Source organism: Phallusia mammillata, chromosome 4, assembly GCF_965637545.1.
Source record: "Phallusia mammillata chromosome 4, kaPhaMamm4.hap1.1, whole genome shotgun sequence".
In the NCBI taxonomy this organism is placed as follows: domain Eukaryota; kingdom Metazoa; phylum Chordata; class Ascidiacea; order Phlebobranchia; family Ascidiidae; genus Phallusia; species Phallusia mammillata.
Window position 1 is genome coordinate 15,544,349 of NC_137255.1, and position 24,834 is coordinate 15,569,182.

General features: G+C 38.4%; 3 protein-coding genes across 3 annotated transcripts; all 3 read left to right on the top strand.

The window, feature by feature from the left end:
• The first annotated feature begins 2,179 nt into the window (after positions 1 to 2,179).
• On the top strand, positions 2,180 to 10,730 carry LOC145223515 (uncharacterized). The gene is made up of 13 exons (XM_080089926.1): positions 2,180 to 2,330; positions 2,781 to 2,974; positions 3,123 to 3,309; positions 3,382 to 3,522; positions 3,681 to 3,973; positions 7,038 to 7,245; positions 7,318 to 7,458; positions 7,611 to 7,897; positions 8,859 to 8,964; positions 9,073 to 9,266; positions 9,415 to 9,601; positions 9,675 to 9,815; positions 9,995 to 10,730. Exons 1-13 carry the CDS (start codon positions 2,237 to 2,239, stop codon positions 10,291 to 10,293), a joined length of 2,472 nt encoding a protein of 823 aa, XP_079946052.1. The 5' UTR covers positions 2,180 to 2,236; the 3' UTR covers positions 10,294 to 10,730.
• A 3,454-nt stretch (positions 10,731 to 14,184) lies between these two features.
• On the top strand, positions 14,185 to 20,003 carry LOC145224355 (uncharacterized). Its single transcript, XM_080090831.1, has 5 exons — positions 14,185 to 14,408; positions 14,850 to 15,043; positions 15,194 to 15,380; positions 15,454 to 15,594; positions 17,524 to 20,003. Exons 1-5 carry the CDS (start codon positions 14,315 to 14,317, stop codon positions 17,841 to 17,843), a joined length of 936 nt encoding a protein of 311 aa, XP_079946957.1. The 5' UTR covers positions 14,185 to 14,314; the 3' UTR covers positions 17,844 to 20,003.
• Positions 20,004 to 20,058: 55 nt separating this feature from the next.
• LOC145224354 (uncharacterized) lies at positions 20,059 to 24,754 on the top strand. The gene is made up of 5 exons (XM_080090830.1): positions 20,059 to 21,340; positions 21,736 to 21,929; positions 22,210 to 22,396; positions 22,465 to 22,605; positions 22,700 to 24,754. The coding sequence occupies exons 1-5, from the start codon at positions 21,076 to 21,078 to the stop codon at positions 22,981 to 22,983; spliced, it is 1,071 nt and encodes a 356-aa protein (XP_079946956.1). The 5' UTR covers positions 20,059 to 21,075; the 3' UTR covers positions 22,984 to 24,754.
• The last annotated feature ends 80 nt before the right edge of the window (positions 24,755 to 24,834 follow it).

The window sequence follows — 24,834 nt, forward strand, 5'->3', positions numbered from 1 at the left end:
TATTGTGAACGTGTGTTACCATAAACTTTTATTATCTCTGTTGATGCAAACGTTGTTCTTTCTTCTATACAAGTTGGGATAAACAAAACCTGTTACGTTTTAGGGACCATCTCAATTGAAAACGGTTCCACTGTTCAGTGGCGTAGGCAGCCAAAAATTTTGGGAGGGGCCAAATAATTTATTCCATGTCTGCATAAAGAAAAAAAGTATGGATTTCGGCCTACAACCTGGTGACAAAAGTCATTTTTGGTAATTTATATATTCCTTTGATAGTTAAGAGAAGAAACCACAATAATGAAGGACGAAACTACACAAAATTAAAGTTTGTCAATGTACAACTTTGAAAATTTGGGAGGGGCCATGGCCCCTTTGGCCCCTCCCTGGCTACGCCACTGCCACTGTTTCTCTTGTGATCCTATTGGTCATCGTCATCACGTGGTTTGTGTTGGAAAACTTCGTCTTGGAAAAGTATTGCCGTTATTTATACACTATATACCCTGTATGTAAGCTATTGATGCCAGGCATAATATCAGTTTATAGAGCTCTTCTAAAAAAAAATTATTCCGACGTTTCGACGTCCTATACCAGGGGTCGCCAACCTTTACTACTCAAAGAGCCACTCGGACCAGTTTCACGAAGTAAAAAAACACTGGGAGCCACAAAGTCGTTTTAAAATTTAAAATAAAATGCAAAACGTTTTTAGTCTTACGACATTCGACTTTTTGTTGTTGTTTAGCTAGTGTTTCATTGCATATTAGACACACTGGTAAACTAGTCTCGTCAGCAGAGAAACAACTTTACGTAGCGTTGCATATTCTGTTTTTGCAGATTTGTATTCTATTGTTAACGCGTTTCTAACGTAACAATTAACAAACAGCTATTGTTACGCGCGCACACACACTGCAAACAAAAACAGTATTGTCTCATATTGCGTATTAACCTGCGCTCCGCCAGTTTGCCTCTTTCAGACTTCACGTTTGATGGTATAGAGATGGGGTTGCAGCCTGCAGGTAACTACAACAAGCGAGTACAGTCATGCTACTGCACTTCAATTTTCGTGTTCGACTTTTGTGTTCAGCATAATCGTCACATAATTTTTATTCAAATGTACAACATTTGGTAAATTCAAAAACTGAGCCGCATCAGAGGGATCAAAGAGCCGCATGCGGCTCCGGAGCCGCGGGTTGGCGACCCCTGTCCTATACAGACCGTCTTCATCAAGGTAAATAACACTAAATGCGACTTGTACAATGCACGATAAACAAAGGAAAAAAGAATGGAACGCAAGCACGTCACACAACGCAACGAAAACACCGTGATAACGAATGATTGGGCCCTAATCTTTGAGCAGTTGCTTGTAGCACGCTGAAACACGTTTAGCGCGGTGTGTTTGTTGCGTTGTGTGACGTGCTTGCGTTCCATTCTTTTTTCCACCAACGCTACCCCTGTCATGTTTAACTCATCGTAGATCAAAATCACTTTCTGGTGGGATCCCGCCACATATCCTATCATAAAACGATGTAGCTGCAGAGCGTTTAGTGATGATTCACTGGTTATGTCATGCTATATTTCTATTTCGCGCTTCATAATGTAAGGCTGCTCAGCTTTTTCGGCTTGGTGGTTGTGCAGTGCAATTGTGTAGTTATGTGTTCTTTCACCAATCGAAATAAACTCAACTTAACCTCTTTGTGTTGTTTTGGCGTGTGTCTTTAACACCTGAACAAATGGAGGTTACGGTGGAAAAATTATACGGAAACAGGCTAAAAAATTGCAGACTAACTAGACACCAAACATTAATATCCACCAATATAGAGTTGTTTCTTTTAAAACCATAGCTATTTTTCCCCTAATTGATATGTCGTGTAAAGTCAACAATGACACAATGATTTTTTTTTTAATTCTTACGTAACAAGCACAAATGTTTGCCAAATTTATGCAACCAAAAACAACTGACACTAGCACAGTTACATAATTGCTAAATCTTATGTAATCGTAAGTCAAATGACCAACGCACAGATCAAGAAAGAATTTCATAGTGACGTCACCAAAGAACCAACTGCACGTATTGAGTAGGTTACAGAAAACGAATATTGGCCGGTGACGGTTCCACTCCAGCGAGTCTGGTTATGTAACATCTACGCTTGAGTGCTTACAGCCGCGTGATTTGGCTTGTTATAAAGAAGCCGCGTCAGACGTGTATAACACAGAAACGTAGTCATTTTAGCAAGCGGTAACTATGGACAAAGCACAGTTAGTTCTGATATTGTTGGGGTTTGTCTGCTACCTTGGATCGTTTATCTTTGCATATCTGAATACGTTTGGAGTTGAAGGTACGTAATTTTGTATTTTTGTTATGAGATACTTTGGTTTACTCTATATGGCAGTGGCTATCAACCAGGACCCATGGTCCCCCAGGGGGTGTAGATTCAACAGAAACACCCACTAAAATGCATTTTATTGTTTAATGCGCATGACGAAATGTGCGATGCAAATGACTTTTTTTCCTAATTTTATCGACCATTTCTCATATTATTTGATATATTAAGGTTTTTCACGATTACGGATCTTATTTACTCTTTAGTGTCGAATTCCAACACGAGTTTGTCGTTTACATTTTTAAGGGGATCCGCAGGACTTACATGGTTACATGAAGGGGGGCACGAGGCCAAAAAGTTACTTTTAGGGGACCACGGCCCACGATAGGTTGAGAACCACTTCTCTATGTTGTGCTAGACTTAGGTTTAAAAAGTTGTTTTAATTAACTGTTTTTTTTTATTTAGGTCTATACTTTAGCACCAATGGCGACGTGGATAATAAGTATTTTCAGCAAGCATCTCCAAAAGCGATTGCATTTGCCATCGTATGGCCTATAATATACTTATGGAACTTGGCTGGCATCGTTTACATTCTGGTTTCGTGTTGTCTTGCGGATGAGAAAAGTCCTGTTAAGATGACACCCACATTAGTACCCAAGGTATGTACACATTTCTGCATTAAGTCAACTAGCAGCTCATACAACTGGGCATTACACAATTGAACAAGACTGTGTTACTAATGACATCCGGTTGTTTGTCATCGAGTTCAGCTGTTGCTTTCAATACCAGTTTTATTACATGCTGCAGATTTTCTGGCTTGGTTACTGCCTGGCGTTTGGTTCAACCGTTGGCTGGTTGTTTGCATTTGACAGGGAAATTTTGGGACTGTCATTTGCACTTCTCCTCATTGCAGTGTTGTCTGTTTATCTTGCTATCGGCACATCATGCAAAGTGGTGGCTGATAACGTGGACGCTTTAGAAGCAAACAACAAAGGTATGTTTTGCAACATTAGATGAGTCATAATGTCGACTTTATAAGAGGTAAACCTTTATTTCAATATTGCAGTGGTACTTTGGTTGATGAGGATTTTGATACAAAATGGACTGAGTACGTTGGCCACTTGGTTGACTGTTGCGACCCTTTTGAACCTTGCTGATATTATTATCTATGAAGACAGTTTCGGAGTTACACCCGCCGTTTTGCGAGGTAATTATCCATTGGCGTTTGCTTCACTGTTGCATATCAATTATTTAAAGCAAAAAACAGGTTGCTGATTGTGTTATTGCAGTTAGCGAATATAGACATACTATGTGTATTGTGTTCATTAACCAGTCAAAAGTACATCATCACTGTTATATTTGCAGGTAACATATCAGTAATCAATGGTTCCACTGTCTCCCTCGCTATTCTACTGGTCATTGTAATCACGTGGTTTGTGCTGGAAAACTTCGTTTTTGAGAAGTACTGCCGATACATTTACACAATCTACCCTGTGTTGATCCTTGCCACATCTGCTTTGATCGATAAGTTAAGGGCCTTGCCGGACAGCAATCAAAATTTGATCATGGCTTCTGTAGATCTTGCAGTTGTCCTTGTGGCGTTAATTGCCCGTGTTGTACTTGCAATATTACGAAGAAACAAGAGATCTCCTATGCTTGTATGACTAGGCCAAAATCGTGATATGAAAAAAACTATCTGACATTTCTTCGAAGTATAATGACTTAAACTAGTGCACTGTCTCTATGTTTAGTACTACACTTCAATGTAATAAAAAATTGAATTATCTTCCATTGATTGAAAAATCAGAAATTCGTGTTTGTAAGCATGTGCATTTTACCTTGTATTGATCTGCATTTTTATTTTTCTATTATTTTTATAAAAGTGTATCTGTTGATTACAATTTTGTTATCTATACAACGCGCGAAAAGGAAGTATATAAAAGCAAACACGCGTGGGCATTAGTGAGCAGTTATTACCGTGTCTGTGCGCTTAAAATAAGAAGAAAAAAGTCTTTGGCCTCGTTTTATCCCTATTTTTACGCATCACAGTTATATGTATTAAAAAAAGTCATTTTGTGAAATTTTGTGTGGTCTATAAGCTGATTTCAGATCAGGTAAATGAAGCAAGTGGTTTTCCATTTATTCTTTTGTTTATTTTCAAAACTTAGTTGTAACTAAGTTATATGTTCTGCAAATGGAATTAAAAATGAAACATACAGAATATTTTTTCATACTTTTGTAGTGATTATACTAAAGCCATTGGCCAGTATTCGTACATTACACTTTGACGCGTACAAACTGACCATTTAGAACAGTGGTTCCCAAACTTTTTCATATTTTTTTCAAAACGGTCCCTTTGCCATTATTTCAAAGGCTCGCGGTCCATTATTTCGAGGGCAAGCCTAAATGTGTATTTCATAAAAACGAAAGTTGATTGCAGGATTTTAGCTAGTTATGCAAAATTGCGCATAACAATCATCCAAAGACAGCATATGACATCACAAACAGGACAAAAAAACATTAGGATTGTGAGCGAACAATTGCATTTTTGATAGTTGTCATTCAATAAAGGCCATTGTTTAGCAATGGAGACAGTCGATTCTCAATTCTACTTTGATTTAAACCTATTTAGTGGCACAAACTGACGCCAAATAGGATTATAGAATTACTTCAACCGCTTCGCGGTCCCCCCAAATTTGCCTCACGGACCCCTAAAGGACCGCGGACCCCAGTTTGGGAACCGCTGATTTAGAATTAGTCCGCGAAATTATCGGAATTTGAACTAAACTAGCATATAACTGTAAGTCATTAGGCGAGAAAGTTTGCCCGTAGTAGTCCAAGTGATGGATGACTGAAAAGATCCCAAAAAGTTTGCACACGTGCAGTTGTCTCCTCTTCTAGACCAGTGGTCGGCAACCGCCGGTCCGCGGCCCGGTGGCCGGTCCTCGAGGAGTTCGTTACCGGGTCGTATAATTTTTCAGGTTAAATGGTTTAAAACATTTTGCCTATGTATTCCGGGGATGACAAACTAATTTAAGCGTTTTTATTGCTAAATATTTGCAGTTTGTTTTTAAGACCGGTCCGCGATAAAATTGTAGTTTCAAAAACGGTCCGCAGTGCAAAAAAGGTTGCCGACCCCTGCTCTAGACGACCCGATGACCGATAACGATTACCCACTAACGTTTTATTTAAGATATATGTTTTGGATTTAAGTATTGAAGTGAAATCTTAAAATCGGTTAAATTGTTAAACACTTTTATTTGAATTTATCTGTATTGGGAAAAAGATTGGAACAGTCAATTTAGCGCAAAATGATACTCTATAAATGTGCAAAAATCACTAACGAATTTTAAGCATTAACGAAAAGGTAATTCACTTTGTACCCAAGAGTTAATAGTGATGCTGCTTGCAACGTTGCTGCTTTCTTTCCTTATATTTTTTTCGAGGCTCGAACCCAGGACACTCCGGGGACGAATCCCGATCAGGGTTTTTTGTGTCTTAACGCACCGGACCATTCGGCCAAGTTCCTGCCCTTCTCTCCCAATTTTTGGTCACATCGTCGTTTTTTTTAACTTTAGCTTCTCTTGTGGTCAAGCGATTTTTGTCCAACTATCAACTCCAACACTATGTCATGCTCGTTTGAAATCAAGTGATTCTGACAGAGAACCTGGTATTGTTTTTCTCACCAGCGTCCGTGCAATAACAGATAGTTGCGGTGGCGTCTGTCCTACAATAAAACAACATAGGTATATATAAGCTCAAAGGTGATATTCTATATACTTTGGCAACAGCATGTGACTGACAGCACGTCATATACTCGATTTATCCCGTTGAGGAAAAAATCGTTGCAAACACATGTGGTCATGATTGTGGTTTTATTTGTGGTTATCTGAATCTACTTTGGTGCGTTTTTGTTATTTAACCTTGCTGTTTGTACTGTGCGGTTTCGTTTGCCCCAACGACATGTTGTTTTGTTATTATCTTGCTCGAAACATATGAATTTTTGTTAACCTTTACTTTGTAAGAAATATACAGTTCAAATTTTAAGTTTTAAGTACTAGAAAGTATGGCAAATACCCTTTAAAGTTGATGAGTTAAGACGTTTATCAAAAGAAATCACAAAAAGCTTAAGGGTGGCATTACTAACGCAAGGTATGTGTGTAACTACGGTTATGACCATCTGTTTGTATATATTCACATGCGTTTAAAGCCAAACAAAAACAAAGCTATACTGTGGATGTTTGTTACCATAAACTTTTATTATCTCTGTTGTTGGAATAAATAAAACCTGTAATCTAGTTTTTTTTTAAATTACCATCTCAATTGTAAACGGTTCAACTGTTTCTCCTATTGGTCATCATCATCACGTGGTTTGTATTGGAAAACTTAATCTTGTAAAAGTATTGCCGTTACTTATAAACTATATACCCTGTACATAAGCTATTGCTACCAGGCATAAGATACCAAAACACCTCGCGATAACGAATAATTGGGCGCCTAATCTTCAAGCAGGTGTCGGTAGCACGCTGAAAGCATCACGTTTCGCGCGGTGCTTTCGTTGCGTAGTGACGTGCTTGCGTTCCGTTCGTTTTTCCTTTGTTTATCGTGCACTGTACTAGTCACATTCAGTGTTATTTACCCTGAAAAAGTCCAGTGAAAATAACACCTTCACTCGTTCCTAAGGTTTGTACAAAACGAAGTCGGATGTTTAATACAAATTGACTGGCTAACTTTCAATTTCAGACATTCTTAATCAGTCACTCCATAACATTTGTATCTGCTATGTGTTGGCTGTTTTCATTCGACCGAGAAATTATCAGCCTCTCGTTTGCACTTCTCTTGTTTTCTGCGCTTTCTGCTTACGCCGCCGTTGGTATCTCGTTGAAAACTGTGAGTGACAATGCGAAAATCCTGGAAAAGAATAACAAAGGTAACAGTCAACAGGCAATAGTTTTTTTAATTGCAACATCAAATTAAGTGAAACATCTTTATATGTTTACAGTTGTTCTTTGGTTGATGAGAATTTTGGTTCAAAACGGATTGAGTTTGTATGCGACTTGGCTGACCGTTGCAACTCTTTTGAATCTGACTCAGCTGATTATTTACGATTACAGTTACGCAGAGGAAACTGCTTTAATGAGAGGTACGTTACGCCAGGGGCGGATTAACTTTACGTGTACAGTAAAACATAACACGGTGTGCGTACGTGCATGTGCAACAACAATAGGGATTAAAAACGCAAACAAAGCATATGTTAGGGTGGTACGATTATGGATAATTTTCTGTATGTTTTAGGCATTTCGATTGCGGACGCTTCATCCATTTCTCTTGTCATCCTATTGGTAATTATCATCGCCTGGTTTGTCTTGGAAAACTTCGTTGTGGAGAAATACTGCCGTTACATGTACACAATTTACCCGGTTCTTGTACTTGCTCTATCGTCTTTGACTGACAAGTTAAGAGCCATGCCAGACGCCAATCAAAATCTGATCATTGCCTCAGTTAACCTATCTGTGGTTATAATTGCATTCATTGCTCGTGTTTCATTAGCAGTGTACAGAAAACAGAGACATGGCATTATTGTTTCATGATACAAAGTAAGCTAGATGGTGTTTAACTTAATTCGGACTTCCCACAAGTTAACAGTGAGCGTAATTTCACTTTACACCTTATTTTCACCTAATATCTGCATGTTAGTTTTTGTGGGCGTTTTTTTCAGTGCTTTCTTTTCCTTTCGAACCCCACCCTAATAATAAACAAGGGTGGTTATCTACTAACGCCCCTTCTACTTGTTCCATCATCGCTACACCTGTCATGTTAAACTCATCGTATATCAAAATCACTTTCTGGGGGAGCTCCCGCCACATTTCCTATCATAAAACGCTGTAGCTGCAGAACGTTTGGTGATGATTCACCAGTTATGCCATCCACTATTTTGCGCTTCATAATGTAACCCTGCTTAGTTATTTTCGGCTTGGTGGTTGTGCGGTGCAATTGTGTCGCTATGTGTTCTTTCACCAAACGAAATAAACTATATTCAACCTCTTTGCATTGTGTTGGCGCGTGTCTTTAAAACCTGCACAAACTGAGTTTAATACGGTGACGGCGAAGAAATTGTTATGGAACAGACGAAACAACTGACAGACCAACTAGACCCCAGAGATTAAGTCAACAATGACACAATGGGTTCGCCGATTGTTATGTAACAAGCACAAATGTTTGCCAAATTTATGTAACCCAAAACAGCTGATAATGGCACAGTTATATAATTGCCCAATGTTATGTAATCCTAAGTCCAGTGACGCACCGATTAAGGGAGAATTTCTTTGTGATGTCACAAAGGACCAAGTGCGTTTTGTGAAAAAGAAGAAAACCTTGGCTGCGCTCAGTTGTTTGCAGAAAAAGAGTATTGGCCTGCGACGGTTCCACTCCAGCGAGTCTGGTTATGTAACGTCTACGCTTGAGTGCTTACAACCGCGTGATTTGGCTTGTTGTAAGGAAACCGCGTCAGACGTGAATAGCACAGAAACGTAGTCATTTTAGCAAGCGGTAACTATGGACAAAGCACAGTTAGCATTGATCTTGTTGGGGTTTGTCTGCTACCTTGGATCGTTTATCTTTGCATATCTAAATACGTTCGGCATTGAAGGTACGTGATTTAGTGTGTATGTTTGTTATAAAATACTTTGGTTTACTTTGTGATGTGGTAGGCGTAAGTCTTCGTTTTGAAAGTCACTTAACTGTTTTATTTTGTTAGGTTTATACTTTAGCACCAACGGAGACGTCGACGATAAGTATTTTCAGCAAGCATCTCCAAAAGGGATTGCATTTGCTATCGTATGGCCTATAATATACTTATGGAACTTGGCTGGCATCGTTTACATTCTGGTTTCGTGTTGTCTTGCGGATGAGAAAAGTCCTGTTAAGATGACACCCACATTAGTACCCAAGGTATGTACAAATTTCTGCATTAAGTCAACTAGCAGCTCATACAACTAGGCATTACACAATTGAACAAGACTGTGTTACTAATAACATCCGGTTGTTTGTCATCGAGTTCAGCTGTTGAATTTAATATGAGTTTTATTACATGTTGCAGATTTTCTGGCTTGGTTACTGCCTGGCGTTTGGTTCAACCGTTGGCTGGTTGTTTGCATTTGACAGGGAAATTTTGGGACTGTCATTTGCGCTTCTGCTCATTGCGGTGTTGTCTGTTTATCTTGCTATCGGCACATCATGCAAAGTGGTGGCTGATAACGTGGACGCTTTAGAAGCAAACAACAAAAGTATGTTTTGCAATGTTAGATAAGTCCTGATGCCGGCTTTATAAGAGGTAAACTTTTCGTTCAATGTTTGCAGTGGTACTTTGGTTGATGAGGATTTTGATACAAAATGGACTGAGTACTTTGGCCACTTGGCTCACTGTTGCAACCCTTTTGAATCTTGCTGATATCATTATCTATGAGGACAGTTTCGGAGTTACACCAGCCGTTTTGCGAGGTAATTACCCATCGGCGTTCTCTTCACTGCTGCATATCAATTATTTAAAGCAAAAAAAAATCAGTTAGCTGTTTGTGCTATTGCAGTTATAATATATACGATTATAAGCGAATATATACAAGTGCTGTGTATTGTGTTCTTTAACCAGTTAAAAAACATCATGACTGTTGTGTTCGCAGGTAACATATCAGTAATCAACGGTTCCACAGTCGCCCTCGCTATTTTATTGGTCATTGTAATCACGTGGTTTGTGTTGGAAAACTTCGTTTTTGAGAAGTACTGCCGATACATTTACACAATCTACCCTGTGTTGATCCTTGCCACATCTGCTTTGATCGATAAGTTAAGGGCCTTGCCGGACAGCAATCAAAATTTGATCATGGCTTCTGTAGATCTTGCAGTTGTCCTTGTGGCGTTAATTGCCCGTGTTGTACTTGCAATATTACGAAGAAACAAGAGATCTCCTATGCTTGTATGACTAGGCCAAAATCGTGATATGAAAAAAACTATCTGACATTTCTTCGAAGTATAATGATTTAAACTAGTGCACGGTCTCTATGTTTAGTACTACACTTCTTCAATGTAATAAAAAATTGAATTATCTTCCATTGATTGAAAAATCAGAAATTCTTGTTTGTAAGATGTGTATATACATGTGTAGTTTACCTTGTATTCATCTGCATTTTTATTTTTCTATTATTTTTATAAAAATTTATCTGTTGATTAAAATTTTGTTATCTATACAACGCGCGAAAAGGAAGTATATAAAAAGCAAACACGCGTGGGCATTAGTGAGCAGTTATTACTGTGTCTGTGGCTGTGCGCTTAAAATAAGAAGAAAAAAGTCTTTGGCCTCTTTTTATCCCTATTTTTACGCATCACAGTTATATGTATTAAAAAAAGTCATTTTGTGAACTTTTGTGTGGTCTATAAGCTTTTCAGATCAGGTAAATGAAGCAAGTGGTTTTCCATTTATTCTTTTGTTTATTTTCAAAACATAGTTGTAACTATATGTTCTGCAAATGGAATTAAAAATGAATCATACAGAATATGTTTTCATACTTTTGTAGTGATTATACTAAAGCCCTTGCCAGTATTCGTACATTACCCTTTGACGCGTACAAACTGACCATTTAGAATTTGTCCGCGAAATTATCGGAATTGGAACTAAACCCGCATATAACTGTGAGTCATTAGGCGAGAAAGTTTGCCCGTAGTAGTCCAAGTGATGGATGACTGAAAAGATCCCAAAAAGTTTGCACACGCAGTTGTCTATTCTAGACGACCCGATGACCGATACCGATCACCCACTAACGTTTTATTTAAGATATATGTTTTGGATTCAGGTATTGAAGTGAAATCTTAAAATCGGTTAAATTGTTAAACACTTTTATTTGAATTTGTCTGTATTGGGAAAAAGATTGGAACACAGTCAATTTAGCGCAAAATGATATTCTATAAATATGCAAAAATCACTAACGAATTTTAAGCATTAACGAAAAGGTAATTCACTTTGTACCCAAGAGTTAATAGTGATGCTGCTTGCAACGTTGCTGCTTTCTTTCCTTACATTTTTTTCGACGTTCGAACCCAGGACACTCCGGGGACGAATCCCGATCAGGGTTTTTTTGTGTCTTGACGCACCGGACCATTCGGCCAAGTCCCTGCCCTTCTCTCCCAACTTTTGGTCACATCGTCGTTTTTTTAACTTTAGCTCATCTTGTGGTCAAGCGATTGTTGTCCAACTATCAACGGCATCCAAACTCCAACACTATGTCATTCTCGTTTGAAATGTCAAGTGATTCTGACAGAGAACCTGGTATTGTTTTTATCAGCAGCGTCCGTGCAATAACAGATGGTTGCGGTGGCGTCTGCCCTACAATGAAACAACATGGGGGTATATAAGCTTAAAGGTGATATTCTATATACTTTGGCGACAGCATGTGACTGACAGCACGTCATATACTCGATTGATCCCGTTGTGGAAAAAATCGTTGCAAACACATGTGGTCATGATTGTGGTTTTATTTGTGGTTAGCTGAATCTACTTTGGTGCGTTTTTGTTATTTAACCTTGCTGTTTGTACTGTGCGGTTTAATTTGACCCAAAGACATGTTGTTTGTTATTATCTTGCTCGAACCATATGAATTTTTGTTAACCTTTACTTTGTCAGAAATATACAGTTAAAATTTTAAGTTTTAAGTACTAGAAAGTATGGCAAATACCCTGTAAAGTTGATGAGTTAAGACGTTTATCAAAAGAAATCACAAAAAGCTTAAGGGTGGCATTCCTAACGCAAGGTATGTGTGTAACTACGGTTATGACCACCTGTTTGTATATATGCACATGCGTTTAAAGCCAAACAAAAACAAATCTATACTGTGGACGTTTGTTACCATAAACTTTTATTATCTCTGTTCTTGGGATAAATAAAACCTGTTATCTAGTTTTTTTTAAAAATTACCATCTCAATTGTAAACGGTTCAACTGTTTCTCCTATTGGTCATCGTCATCACGTGGTTTGTATTGGAAAACTTAATCTTGGAAAAGTATTGCTGTTACTTATAAACTATATAACCTGTGCATAAGCTATTGCTACCAGGCATAAGATACCAAAACACCGCGCGATAACGAATAATTGGGCGCCTAATCTTCAAGCAGGTGTCGGTATCACGCTGAAAGCATCACGTTTGCGCGGTGCTTTCGTTGCGTAGTGACCTGCTTGTGTTCCATTCGTTTTTCCTTTGTTTATCGTGCACTATGTACTAGTCACATTCAATGTTATTTACCCTGATAAAGACGACCTGAATAGGACGTCAAAACGTCGGAATAAAATTAAATTTGCCAGAAGAGCTTTATAAACTTGTTACTATCTTGTGTTTATTCTCGCAACTTCTGCTTTGATCGACAAACTATGAGCTTTGCCAGACGGAAAACAAAACCTTATTATTGCTTCTGTGGACCTTGCCGTAGTTTTATTGGGGTTTATTGTTCGTGTGATTTTGGGTACAGAGGGAATCAACGTAACCTTCTTGTGTAACCATGTTAAATGAAAGTTGTTGTTTTTAAAAGACATCGTTCGGTAAAAAAAACTGAATATTTGTTTACGTGCAAAATGTTGCTATTTACCATAAAATTGGCCCCATCTACCGGTTCCACCAACGCTACCCCTGTCATGTTTAACTCATCGTAGATCAAAATCACTTTCTGGTGAGCTCTCGCTAAATATCACATGATAAAATGCTACAGCTGCAGAACGTTTAGTGATTGTACACCGGTTATGCCATCCACTATTTTGCGCTTCAAAATGTACGACTGATCAGCTTTTTCGGCTTGGTGGTTGTGCCGTGCAATTGTGTAGTTATGTGTTCTAATACCAAGCGAAATAAACTCAAACTAATTTGTATTGTTTTGGCGTGTGTTTTTAACACCTGCACAATTGGAGTGTAATAAGGTTATCAGCGGAGAAATTGCTACGGGAACAGACGAAAGAAATGGCAGACTAACTAGACAACAGGCATAAAAAATCTTCAATATAGAGTTGATTCCTTTAAAACAGGGGTGTCCAACTCGAACACACCGCCGTGACAATTTTGGTTTTAAAATATACTTGCGTGCCAACATTTGGTACTTTTTCCAAAATATGTCTCACTCGTCTGATACGGGCTCAATCCGAATACTTGGTCAATATGTAGAACCCTATTAAATAAGTAAAAAAAATTGTTGTTAAATGCCAGTAAACTTATTGTTTATGATCCTTCAGAAACCTTCTATTCTGTTTATGCGACAAAATTACCAATATTTTGCAACGATGCTTCGGTTTCGTTAAAAAACGAACAATTTTAATTACTGGGTTTTGTAACTATACTACTGATGATCTTTACTGAAGTTAGAATAAAGGCCAAGAAGAATCAATAGAAATAAATTTAATTGCGTGACAGATCCTAACGTTTATCATCTGAAAATGCAAAACTCGTGTGCCATTTTCAAATGCTCCGCGTGGAACTTTTGGTACACGTGCCACGTGTTCGACACCTCTGCTTTAAAATCACAACTAAATTTGTATTTTGTTTCTAATTGTTATGTCGTGTAAAGTCAACAATGACACAATGATTTTTTTTCAATTCTTACGTAACAAGCACAAATGTTTGCCAAATTTATGCAACCAAATACAGCTGATGCTAGCACACAGTTACATAATTGCTGAATGTTATGTAATCCTAAGTCAAGTGACCAACGCACTGATCAAGGGAGAATTTCTTAGTAACGTCACCAAAGAACCAACTTTAATAGTGTTCCATGAAAAAGGGACCAAAACCGTGCACACATTGAGTAGGTTACAAAAAACGACTATTGGCCTGCGACGGTTCCCCTCTTGCGAGTCTGGTTATGTAACTGCTACGCTTGAGTGCCTACAACCGCGTGATTTGGCTTGTTATAAAGAAGTAGCGTCAGACGTGTATAGCACAGAAGCGTAATCATTTCAGCAAGCGGTAACCATGGACAAAGCACAGTTAGCATTGATCTTTTTGGGGTTTGTCTGCTACCTTGGATCGTTTATCTTTGCATATCTGAATACGTTTGGAGTTGAAGGTACGTGATTTTGTATGTTTTTGTTATGAGATACTTTGGTTTACTCTATGGCAGGGGTTCTTAACCAGGGTCCAGGGGTGCACGCACCCCGAAGGGGTACGAGAACTGTTCCTAGGGCGTGCGGGGATTACTAGTATAAAAATTAAATTACCATGGTTTTGTTATTTAAGCAATTACAGAAGGGGGTGCGAAAATTGGTTGGTGATTAGAAAGGGGTGTAGCAAGAAAAAAGGTTAAGAACCACTGCTCTATGGTGTGGTAGACTTACCTTGTTGGGGTTTGTCTGCTACCTTGGATCGTTTGTCTTTGCATATCTAAATACGTTCGGAATTGAAGGTAACTGATTTTGTATGTATGTTTGGTATGAAATACTTTGGTTTGCTGTGGTAGACGTAGGCCACCTTGAAAAAGTTGTTTACTAAACTGTTTTCAAATATTTAGGTCTATTCTTTAGCTCCAATGGCGACGTGGATAATAAGTATTTTCAGCAAGCATCTCCAAAAGCGATTGCATTTGCCATCGTGTGGCCTATAATATACTTATGGAACTTGGGTGGCATCGTTTACATTCTGGTTTCGTGTTGCCTTGCGGATGAGAAAAGTCCTGTTAAAATGACACCCACATTAGTACCCAAGGTATGTACAAATTTCTGCACTAAGAAGTCAACTAGCAGTTCATACAACTGGGCATTACACAGTTGAACAAGGCTGTGTTGCTAATAACATCCGGCGGTTTGTCATCAGTTCATTTGTTGGTTTTAATATCAGTTTTGTTACACGTTGCAGATTTTCTGGCTTGGTTACTGCCTGGCGTTCGGTTCAACCGTTGGCTGGTTGTTTGCATTTGACAGGGAAATTTTGGGACTGTCATTTGCACTTCTTCTCATTGCAGTGTTGTCAGTTTATCTTGCTATCGGCACGTCATGCAAAGTAGTGACTGAAAACGTGGACGCTTTAGAAGCAAACAACAAGGGTTTGTTTTGCAATGTTAGATGAGTCTTAATGCCGGCTTTATAAGAAGTAAACCTTTCTTTCAATGTTTGCAGTGGTACTTTGGTTGATGAGGATTTTGATACAAAATGGACTGAGTACTCTGGCCACTTGGCTCACTGTTGCAACCCTTTTGAACCTTGCTGATATCATTATCTATGAGGACAGTTTCGGAGTTACACCCGCCGTTTTGCGAGGTAATTATCCATCGGCGTTCGCTTTAATTTTGCATATTAGTTATTTAAAGCAAAAAACAGTTAGCTATTTGTGTTATTGCAGTTAGCGAATATAGACACACGCTATTGCGTTTATTATGGGTCCCCTTCCCTGAAGGGGACACATATTGGTTTTGTCCGTATTTTTTTTTCTTTTTTTCTTTTTTCTGTCTAACGCTGGTTTGTAACGCTCGGTCGAGAAAGAGTGCTTTATACTTATTGAAATTTGGACATATGATAGATATTAATCCAAACTTGGTCCACCTGAAGTTTGACCCCAAATTACCCAGCGGTTTACCCACAGGCCCCCGAAACGTAAAATTTTTAACCCTCGTTTGTAACTCTCGTTTGGTAAAGAAAGAGTGCTTTAAATTTATTGAAATTTGGACATATGTTAGATATTAATCCAAACTTGGTCCACCTGAAGTTTGACCCCAAATTACCCAACGATTCACCCACAGGTCCCCGAAACGTAAAATTTTAACGCTGGTTTGTAACGCTCGTTTGGTAAAGAATGAGTGCTTTAAATTTATTGAAATTCGGACATATGTTAGATATTAATCCAAACTTGGTCCACCTGAAGTTTGACCCCAAATTACCTAGCGGTTCACCCACAGGCCCCCGAAACGTAAATTTTTAACGCTGGTTTTTATCGCTCATGTGGTAAAGAAAGAGTGCTTCTAATTTATTTAAATTTGGGCACATGTTAGTTAATAATCTGTACTTGATCCTCCAGAAGTTTGACCCCGATTGACCCAGCGGGTCACCCACAGGCCCCCGAAACGTAAATGTGTCTAACGCTCGTTTGGTCAAGAAAGACACTGTAGGGCAGGCAGAAGTCCCAAGAGAGTAACTCATTGTTTTACGATAGCAGGAGGGCTCAGCTTGACGTCGGACAGACGTTTCACGACACGTCGTTTCGGTGATTAGAAATCAGCTGTTTTGCACAGCAATGCTATTTCGTTTTATTAAGTTATCACTCACATTTTCAGTTTTGGCAAAGGTTTCACACCTATGACGTGATTTAAACCTAATAAGCGTGCTTCGGTTTCGTATATGTCAAGCAAAACTTTGTTAATCAAAATAAAGATGAAAAAATAAACTTGACATTTTTGCAAGATAAATGTTTTTTAAATGCTCGTTGTCAGGTTGGCCGCCGCTTGACTACGGGTTACTTAATGTCAACTAGTAGGTATCACTAACACAGTTCAGAACTTTCTTTCGTCATAACGTAGCGTTTTTTGCAATCGATTTAGGAATCAATACTCAAGGCATGTATAAATTAGGTTAAACGGTGTTGTTGAACACCAAGGACTGCGTGCTATTGAAAACGGTGTCAAAAGGTCAAACAGTCGTTTGGCGTGTGCACCCTGAGAGGTTACTACAGGTCAATGGTACTCGTTTTGCGAAACAAAGTTAAATGAAAAACAATTTGTTATGTATACACTTGTAGCAAATTGCTTTTTAATTTAAAGTGTCTGTAACACAACTGTTACAGCTTTCTAGAAAAAAAATGTGTTTGAAACCTGACCTTGGACCACAATATCTGGGTCAAAGCAAGAGAATCAATTGAAATTATTTTTTTTGTTCTTTTTTAAAGTTTTTGTAATTATATGACAATAATAGTGCAAAAAGAATACGAACAAATTTTTTTTATTGTTGGGTTAATGCATTCTAAAAATTTGTCCTTAAAAATCTAAAAATCACCGCAACATTTGTTTACCGTAAATCCGCACAAACACGCGTGTGGGGACCCATTCGTTTTTGTTTACAAAAACAATCATATGTGTAGATCAAATGATGTGTATAGTAAATTGGTAAATATCGTATAGAATATATAAAATGGTAGTATATCAGAAAGCCACCATTCTAGTTAACCAGTCAAAAACATCATTACTGTTATATTTGCAGGTAACATATCAGTAATCAATGGTTCCACAGTCGCCCTCGCTATTCTACTGGTCATTGTAATCGCGTGGTTTGTGCTGGAAAACTTCGTTTTTGAGAAGTACTGTCGATACATTTACACAATCTACCCTGTGTTGATCCTTGCCACATCTGCTTTGATCGATAAGTTGAGGGCCTTGCCGGACAGCAATCAAAATTTAATAATTGCTTCTGTAGATCTTGCAGTTGTCCTTGTGGCGTTAATTGCCCGTGTTGTTCTTGCAATATTACGAAGAAACAAGAGATCACAAAGGCGTGCATCACTAGACCACGAAATGAAATGAAAATGATCAATTTGACACTTTAGATATCTGGCAGTCAATAGACGTGAAACCAGTGCAAGATATCTATGTTTGTTACCATAATTCTTCAATGGGAAATTCTACTCACAACATAACTCACGTCAATCTCACATTTAGCTAATTTTCGATAGGTGGCGCAAAGAGCACAAATCCTGTTAAAAACGGCATATCTCCAAACATGCTGACGGTTAGTACTATTAGGGTTGGGGTTAGGTACTATTATTGTAATTTCAGTGACACTAACTCTAAAATTTAGTTCGTAATTCGCCTACAAGTAAATTATTGACCTCCTGCGCCATGCATCTATCAAAAATTAGCTAAATGGGCGGCTGACTTAAGTTATGGTGTTGGTAGCTCTACCTCTTCAATGTGATAAAGACTTGAATTATCTTCCACTGATTGGAAAAATCAGAAATTGTTATTTGATATGTATGTGTTTTTTTATCTTGCATTTTATCTGCTTTATTTTTCTATTTGCTTCATGAAAGTATATCTGTAAATTAAAATCTTGTTAAAGACAAATTGTACGAAAAGGAAGCGATTAAAAGTAAACACGCGTTGGCAGTAGTGAGAAGTTGTTACCGTGTCTGTGATCTTAAAATGAGGAAAAAAGTGTTTTTGCCACGGTTTTATCCCCGTTTTACATATCTTTTGGTCTTTTGGAACAATCTATATGTATCAAAAGGGCAAAATGAACATGTACATTTTTTGGCTATGGCCTGCATTGAGTTTAGAATCTAAAATCTAAACTTTAGATGAACGGAGCTAACTGTTTGTTATTTAATCTTCAGTATATGTTCCAAAATATAATTGTAATTATAGGTGTTCTAGTAATGGATTTGAAAAAAGATAGATTGAATACAGAAAATATTTCTTTTAAACTTAGTAGTTATTATATTCAAACCCCTAGTTTATTCAGTTTTTTTTTCATAAATTACACTTTGACGCGTACAAACTGACCATTTAGAATTAGTACACGGACTTAAAGGAATTTGCACTAAAACAACACACTGTAGGTCATTAGGCGAGAAAGTTTGCCTTAAGTAGTCCTAGTGATGGATGTCTAAAAAGATCCCAAAAAGTTGGACCCTCACACGCAGTTGTCTAGACGAACCGATGACCGATACCAACGACCCACTAACATTTTGTTTAGGATTTCTGTTTTAGATTTAAGTAATGAAGTGAAAACTCAAAATCAATTAAATTTTTGAACTTATAAAAATTTTTCGAATTTGTCTATAATGCGAGAAGGATTCGAACTCTGTTGATTTAGCGAAAAACCGTAGCCTATTTTCTCTCCTAATTCTTGGTCACCCTATTGTTTTCTTAAATTTAGCTCATCTTGTGGCCAAGCGATTTTTGTCCAACTATCAACGGCATCCAAACACCGACACGTTGTCGTGCTCGTTTGAAATGTCAAGTGATTCTGACAGAGAACCTGGTATTGTTTTTCTCAGCGGCGTCCGTGCAATAACAGAGGGTTGTAGCGGCGTCTGACCTGCAAAAAACAACATGGGTATAAATGAACTCAAAGGTTATATTCTATTTCATTTGACAGCAGCATGCAATTGGCGCAGCAAATCATACTCAATTTATTACCTAGTGGAAAAAATGTTGCAAACACATGCGCTTATGTTTGTTTTATGATTAGCTGAATCTATTTAGGTCCGTAGTAATTCTTTTCTATAAACCACAATAAACATTTCCGACTTTTCCAAAAAAAGTTAGGTATTGCACAATGTTATAATGTGGTTTTTGTAGAGGAACCTCGGACTGAAAAATTGGACGTTTGTGAAAACAAATGGCTAATTTTAACGGGCGCCACAATAAATGTTCAAGCGATGGTCCTTCCTGCGGTTCGTTGACTGCAATCGCTTTGTTGTTACAATCGTGTTTGTTTTTTTGTTTTGCGCCCTTATCTTTTCCTCGCCTTTTTTCGTGGTTTTAATCAGCACCATACCTGCCGATCTGCATTTGCAGTCCTGTAAGACAGAGGAAAGGCTTTTTGCGGTTGGTCTGGGGGTGTGTGTTTTTTGTATTTTTTGCTTTTATCCCGCTTTTTATTTTGTTTTTAGACACTGATGATGCTTTTTATAGCGAAATGCATTTGTTTTGATAAAACAAATAAAATATAGCGACAGATTTAGTGGTTTTTCACACTGAATTTTCTTCTTCTATTTAGGTCCGTTTTTATTTATTTAACCTTACTGTTCACCGTGTAGTTTTGTTTGCCTCAAAGATTTTTTTGTTATTATCACGCCCGACCGAGTGGATTTTTGTTAACCTTTACTAAGTTAGAAATATACAGTTAATATTACTAGACAATACGCCAAATACCGTTTACCGTTCACCAAGAGAAATCACAAAAAACTTGGGGGTGGCATTTCTAACGCAACATCTGCTATACGATACAGTCAGGCAAATTTTTAAGGCTTACATAACGTTCTGCGCACGTTCGCTGAGTCTAAAGTTCGATAGACCTCGGGACGGCATCCAAGTCAGAAAACGCTGTAAACGACGTCTCCCCCTCAGAATCGACAGGTGGTACCAAGTTGAACCCACTTACAAGAAATTGCATTTGACGCCGCGTGGACCCAGTATCGATTATCTGACCGACCAATCTTTTGCTTAAGGTCGGATCCAAAATAGTATCAGCCCCTTACCGGCGGAACGAGCAACCCAAGTACATGCATTGTACCCTGTGTTTGCGCGGCTTTGTCAAGTGGAAATCAGAGAGGAGGTTCCAGCTTTCGGTGACTTCGGAATGGGTGTCAAGTGTCCTTTCTTCTTTTTGACACCGCTTGTTTGTCTTTCCATTGGTTTCTGAAATTGTCACGAAAAACATCTGCGTTTGCCAGTTGTTCCCTTTATTGCCTGCGTTCGTATAAAACTATTTGCTCTCCCGGGCTGGTTTTGTGTTATTAAGTTAATAAATACACACAGGTTTAATAACAAACAACAGGGAAAGTATATTTGTGGATGAAATTTTTTTAATTTGCAAATCGATAGAATAGTTAATTATTTATAACGGCGATGACACTTTATTGTCATGTGCCACTGTTTTGTCCGGATGAATTTAAACCTAAGCCGCATAAAAAGTGCAAAGCAGATAACTACAAAAAGTAGGCTGCTGTGCCAAAAGGTCTTCCCTAATAGAATGTGATCGATCGGACCCATGTGGTAAAACGATGAGGAAAAACCACACGCCGCGTATATGCTTGGCGATGTCAAAATAATCCATTTACCCTTCATCTATGCCGGCATATTCCGTGGAGCCACCGATGTTATCCGCCAGAATACACACGTCTGCTGTAACCAAGGAACCTGGAAGGTCCGACCGAGCTTTCAACAGAACTTGCAGATTCTGGTTGTGTTTTCAACAGCAATGGATCGGTTGAAAACAGCTCTGTTGCTTTTGGCGTGGTTCACCACCAGCGGATCAATCGTGGTGTGTTATTTGCGAAGACATGATGTAAAAGGTGACACTTTTTGACATTTTAACGATGTGTTTTAGCGCGAAATTGTATGCATCGTATTATTAATCGTTTAGATTTAAGGCCAAACGTTGTTTGTAACATGTTGCAAATTTGTGGATTGTGTTCGGGTCACTATAGTACTTAAACTAAATAATATTTATTGCAAACGTTTTAGCAGACTAGGGTTACAAATTCTATTTTTTACACGAAGTTGATTTCAAAAAGCTGACCACTTGATTTGTTTAAAATTTCTAGGGTTAATATTCAGCAAACCTCGAACAAAATGACCCAAATTACTATATACGTTGTCACAAACATCATTATGGTTTTTAATACACAGACAAACCTGTGCAGAGTTCATAAATGTCTTTCAAATGCTTCAATGTTTTGTTTTTCAGGTCTGTATGAAAACAAGAAGCACAATCTCAGTCAAAAATACTCACACGAGCTTCTGCCTAACTACGCTTTTTTCTGGGTGTCATGGCCGATCGTGTTTCTGTGGAATCTGATTGGGATCACTTACCTGGTCGCATCAGCCTTCAGTCACAGCAGATTTAGTCCCGTTAACGCTGAATCTTCTCTGGTGCCCAGGGTAATATGTTTGTGCACTTGTTCAGATGTGAAAAAGCAACAACAATCAAACATTAATCTTTGTCCCAACTTGGTTTTCGGTCCGTTGTGAAAAATTTGCACGTTACCAAATACAAGATCTTCGCAAACCTGCTTTTTATGCTATTACAGAATTTACATTTTTTTTAAAATTAATGTCAGCCACGTGATAACAAAATTAGGAAAAAGTGCTTTCTCAACGTTAATGCAAACCACCATGCAAATGAACAAAAATCTTTCCTAATACCAACAGCATTTTTTAGCTTTTCGTCGTTTCGCACATTCTGGCTTTCGGGCTCATAATGCCGTGGGAGGTTTCCTTCGACCGAGAAAACTTAGATCTCTGTCTCGCCCTTGTTATGCTTGCGTCTCTGTTTTCCTACATTGCCACCGGATTGTCCTACTACCACGTCCGCCATAACATTCAGGAACTAAAACAGAACCACCCAAGTACGGTGTTCCACTGTTTTTATGTTTATTGTCCGCTTTCAACGATAAGATTTATTTTTCTATTTCAGAAATGCTTTGGTGTTTTGTTATTTTGGTTCAAAATGGTCTTGCTATGTACGCTGCAAATCTGTCTGTCGCTTCCACACTCAACATGGCCGAAGTGGTTATTTACTCTACCCGTACAGGGGGCTTGGACGTTAAATTGCGGGGTAAGTAAAAGAAATTCACAAAATTGCATTGGAGAGTACAAAGAAATAATTTTGAAATTAATGCAAAACTATAATAAAAAAAATTTTGGGACAGGTCTCCTTTCGAACGAAGACGCTTGTACGCTGTCGTTGGCAGTCTTCCTTACAGTCATGGTGATTTGGTTTGCGTTTGAAAATTTCTGGTGGCGGGAATATTGTAGATACGTCCTTACGATTTATCCCGTGTTTATATTTGCCACGGCAAGCATACTGTCTGAAATGATGATTTTGCACCAAGGCAGCCAAAATATTATTGTAACGTCCGTGATACTTGGCTTGGCAACGGTAATGATGGCGTTTCGGATTGTTGTTCTCTGCTTAGGTAAGTTTCCGTTTTAGTTAAGGCTGTAAAAGTTTCGAGGGCGATGTAATTTTCACCGTATTTTCCATCTGTCGTGTCTGAAATATTTGTTGTGGTTTATTTGCGCCATTACGAAAATGTCAAAAGCATTAGCATGCGGGTCGATATATTTTATGTGCGTAGCTAAACATGTGCTTTTAAAAAAATACTGTTGCTGCAAGCCCTGCATGTAAATGTCTTTTGAAAAACGACAAAACACAGAAAAAAAAATCAGATCGTATCAATTTGGTTAGAAAGTCGCATTTTGGCATCCCGAACACATGCTACACAGTTGTGCGCTAAATCTAACATATTAAAAACGTTTCGTTTTTTTAGGGTAAAAACATCTTTTATCCTATAACAGCTGTGAGCTTTGACATTTTCTTTTTCATGTTGTACGCATTGTTGACATTTTCCACCACAAATCTGAACATTTTTGACGTATTTGGAAGCAAGTCAAGGCGTGTCAGAGTAACAGATAACTGCGAAATCAGCTCTGCTATCTCTGTCAGCAATTTTTATCTGCGTATAACACGCTTTGCAAGCCCTTTTTCATCTGACGCGGCAAAGCGCGAACCAAATGCTGCATATGTTAGTGATAACATCAGGAATGTGAAATCGCGGAGATCAAAACACATTAAACCGTGCGACTGGTCGACCGCACCTTCCGATCCATACGTGCATGAGTTGCGGTGAGCGGGAGGTCAACTTACCAAAACCAGGCTAGAGTCTCTCTTTGTGATATGTTTTTCCAACGACAGTCAATGGCCTCTGTAATCAGATCGAAAAGACAAACGTTCGGCAGGCGGGCTTTGATCCGCGGTGGCGCTTCATTGCTGGAGTACTGTTCATCCCCGTGCTTGAGCGTAATTGAGACAACGCGACGAGTCCACAAGTTTTGTTCTGTTTCTCTTACAAGCACCGCAGAGTAGCATGATGAAGATCTCAACTCATCCATTGACCTATTGTAGCCTGATGTTTTCGTATAAAGACAGTAATCACATTGACAAACTTTAATGTGTTCTCAACAGTGTGGTCCTCTTCATTCGAACCACAACAATCTACGATTTTGTCAATTTAATTTTGCAATTCCTTTTTTTGTAAAGTATGTAATAATATGGAAACACTATACTTAAGTAATTTTAGTTGCCACGTTTGAATGTGACGTTTTGTCATGCACGATTACTTTTACCGCAAATTAGATAAGGAGTGTACACTCTCCAATAATACTAGTGCGGAACAGTCAGTGAATGCCACCACCTTTTTTGTTGGCTTTAAATTTTTCTAGGGCGCCACGTTTTAACCCCAGACAATAAAAGTTCGGTAAGGCGCTTTTTGAACGGAAACTGGGTTATGACTAATTTTTCGCGCGACCGTAAACGGCCCCATTTTGTTTTGATACGGTTCGACGAGGTCCCGCAAAAGTGCCCTCATGGCGACGCAACGTTGCCTTTCAAACATTTAAGGCGCGTGCCACTTAAGAAGAAACGAGGAAAGTGTCGGAACCTGACTTAAACACTAAAAACTGCTTACTGCTTTTTAAAACACAGCATTGCGTTATAACATTGCGTGCAAAATTAGACCAGGCGGTCCTAGCTATATTTGTAAGTCCAATCAACTGTACTTAACAATGAGTAACTTGACTAAACATAATATTGCCCGTTATGTAGAACTAACTAAACGCGCTTTCTTTTTGGTTGTGCAATATGTCACTGATGATGACAATTGTTTTTGTCGACTCGTCTGCGCAATAAAATGTGTTTTATTCTACATCATTTGCAATTTTGTTTTCAGTAAAGGTACTCTTCAAGTCCGTGTCTTGTGTACCTAATTGTATAGCTCTACAAAAC

What these genes read in the sequence shown, in the direction of transcription:
- LOC145223515 (XM_080089926.1), top strand. Translation starts at nt 2,237, where the DNA reads ATGGACAAAGCACAGTTAGTTCTGATATTGTTGGGGTTTGTCTGCTAC. An exon ending in CACCCACATTAGTACCCAAG is followed by an intron (nt 2,975 to 3,122) that starts GTATGTACACAT and finishes TACATGCTGCAG; the next exon opens with ATTTTCTGGCTTGGTTACTG. An exon ending in ACAAGAGATCTCCTATGCTT is followed by an intron (nt 3,974 to 7,037) that starts GTATGACTAGGC and finishes AATACAAATTGA; the next exon opens with CTGGCTAACTTTCAATTTCA.
- LOC145224355 (XM_080090831.1), top strand. Translation starts at nt 14,315, where the DNA reads ATGGACAAAGCACAGTTAGCATTGATCTTTTTGGGGTTTGTCTGCTAC. An exon ending in GAATACGTTTGGAGTTGAAG is followed by an intron (nt 14,409 to 14,849) that starts GTACGTGATTTT and finishes TCAAATATTTAG; the next exon opens with GTCTATTCTTTAGCTCCAAT. An exon ending in TACACCCGCCGTTTTGCGAG is followed by an intron (nt 15,595 to 17,523) that starts GTAATTATCCAT and finishes TTATATTTGCAG; the next exon opens with GTAACATATCAGTAATCAAT.
- LOC145224354 (XM_080090830.1), top strand. Translation starts at nt 21,076, where the DNA reads ATGCTTGGCGATGTCAAAATAATCCATTTACCCTTCATCTATGCCGGC. An exon ending in ACTAAAACAGAACCACCCAA is followed by an intron (nt 22,397 to 22,464) that starts GTACGGTGTTCC and finishes TTTCTATTTCAG; the next exon opens with AAATGCTTTGGTGTTTTGTT. An exon ending in CTTGGACGTTAAATTGCGGG is followed by an intron (nt 22,606 to 22,699) that starts GTAAGTAAAAGA and finishes ATTTTGGGACAG; the next exon opens with GTCTCCTTTCGAACGAAGAC.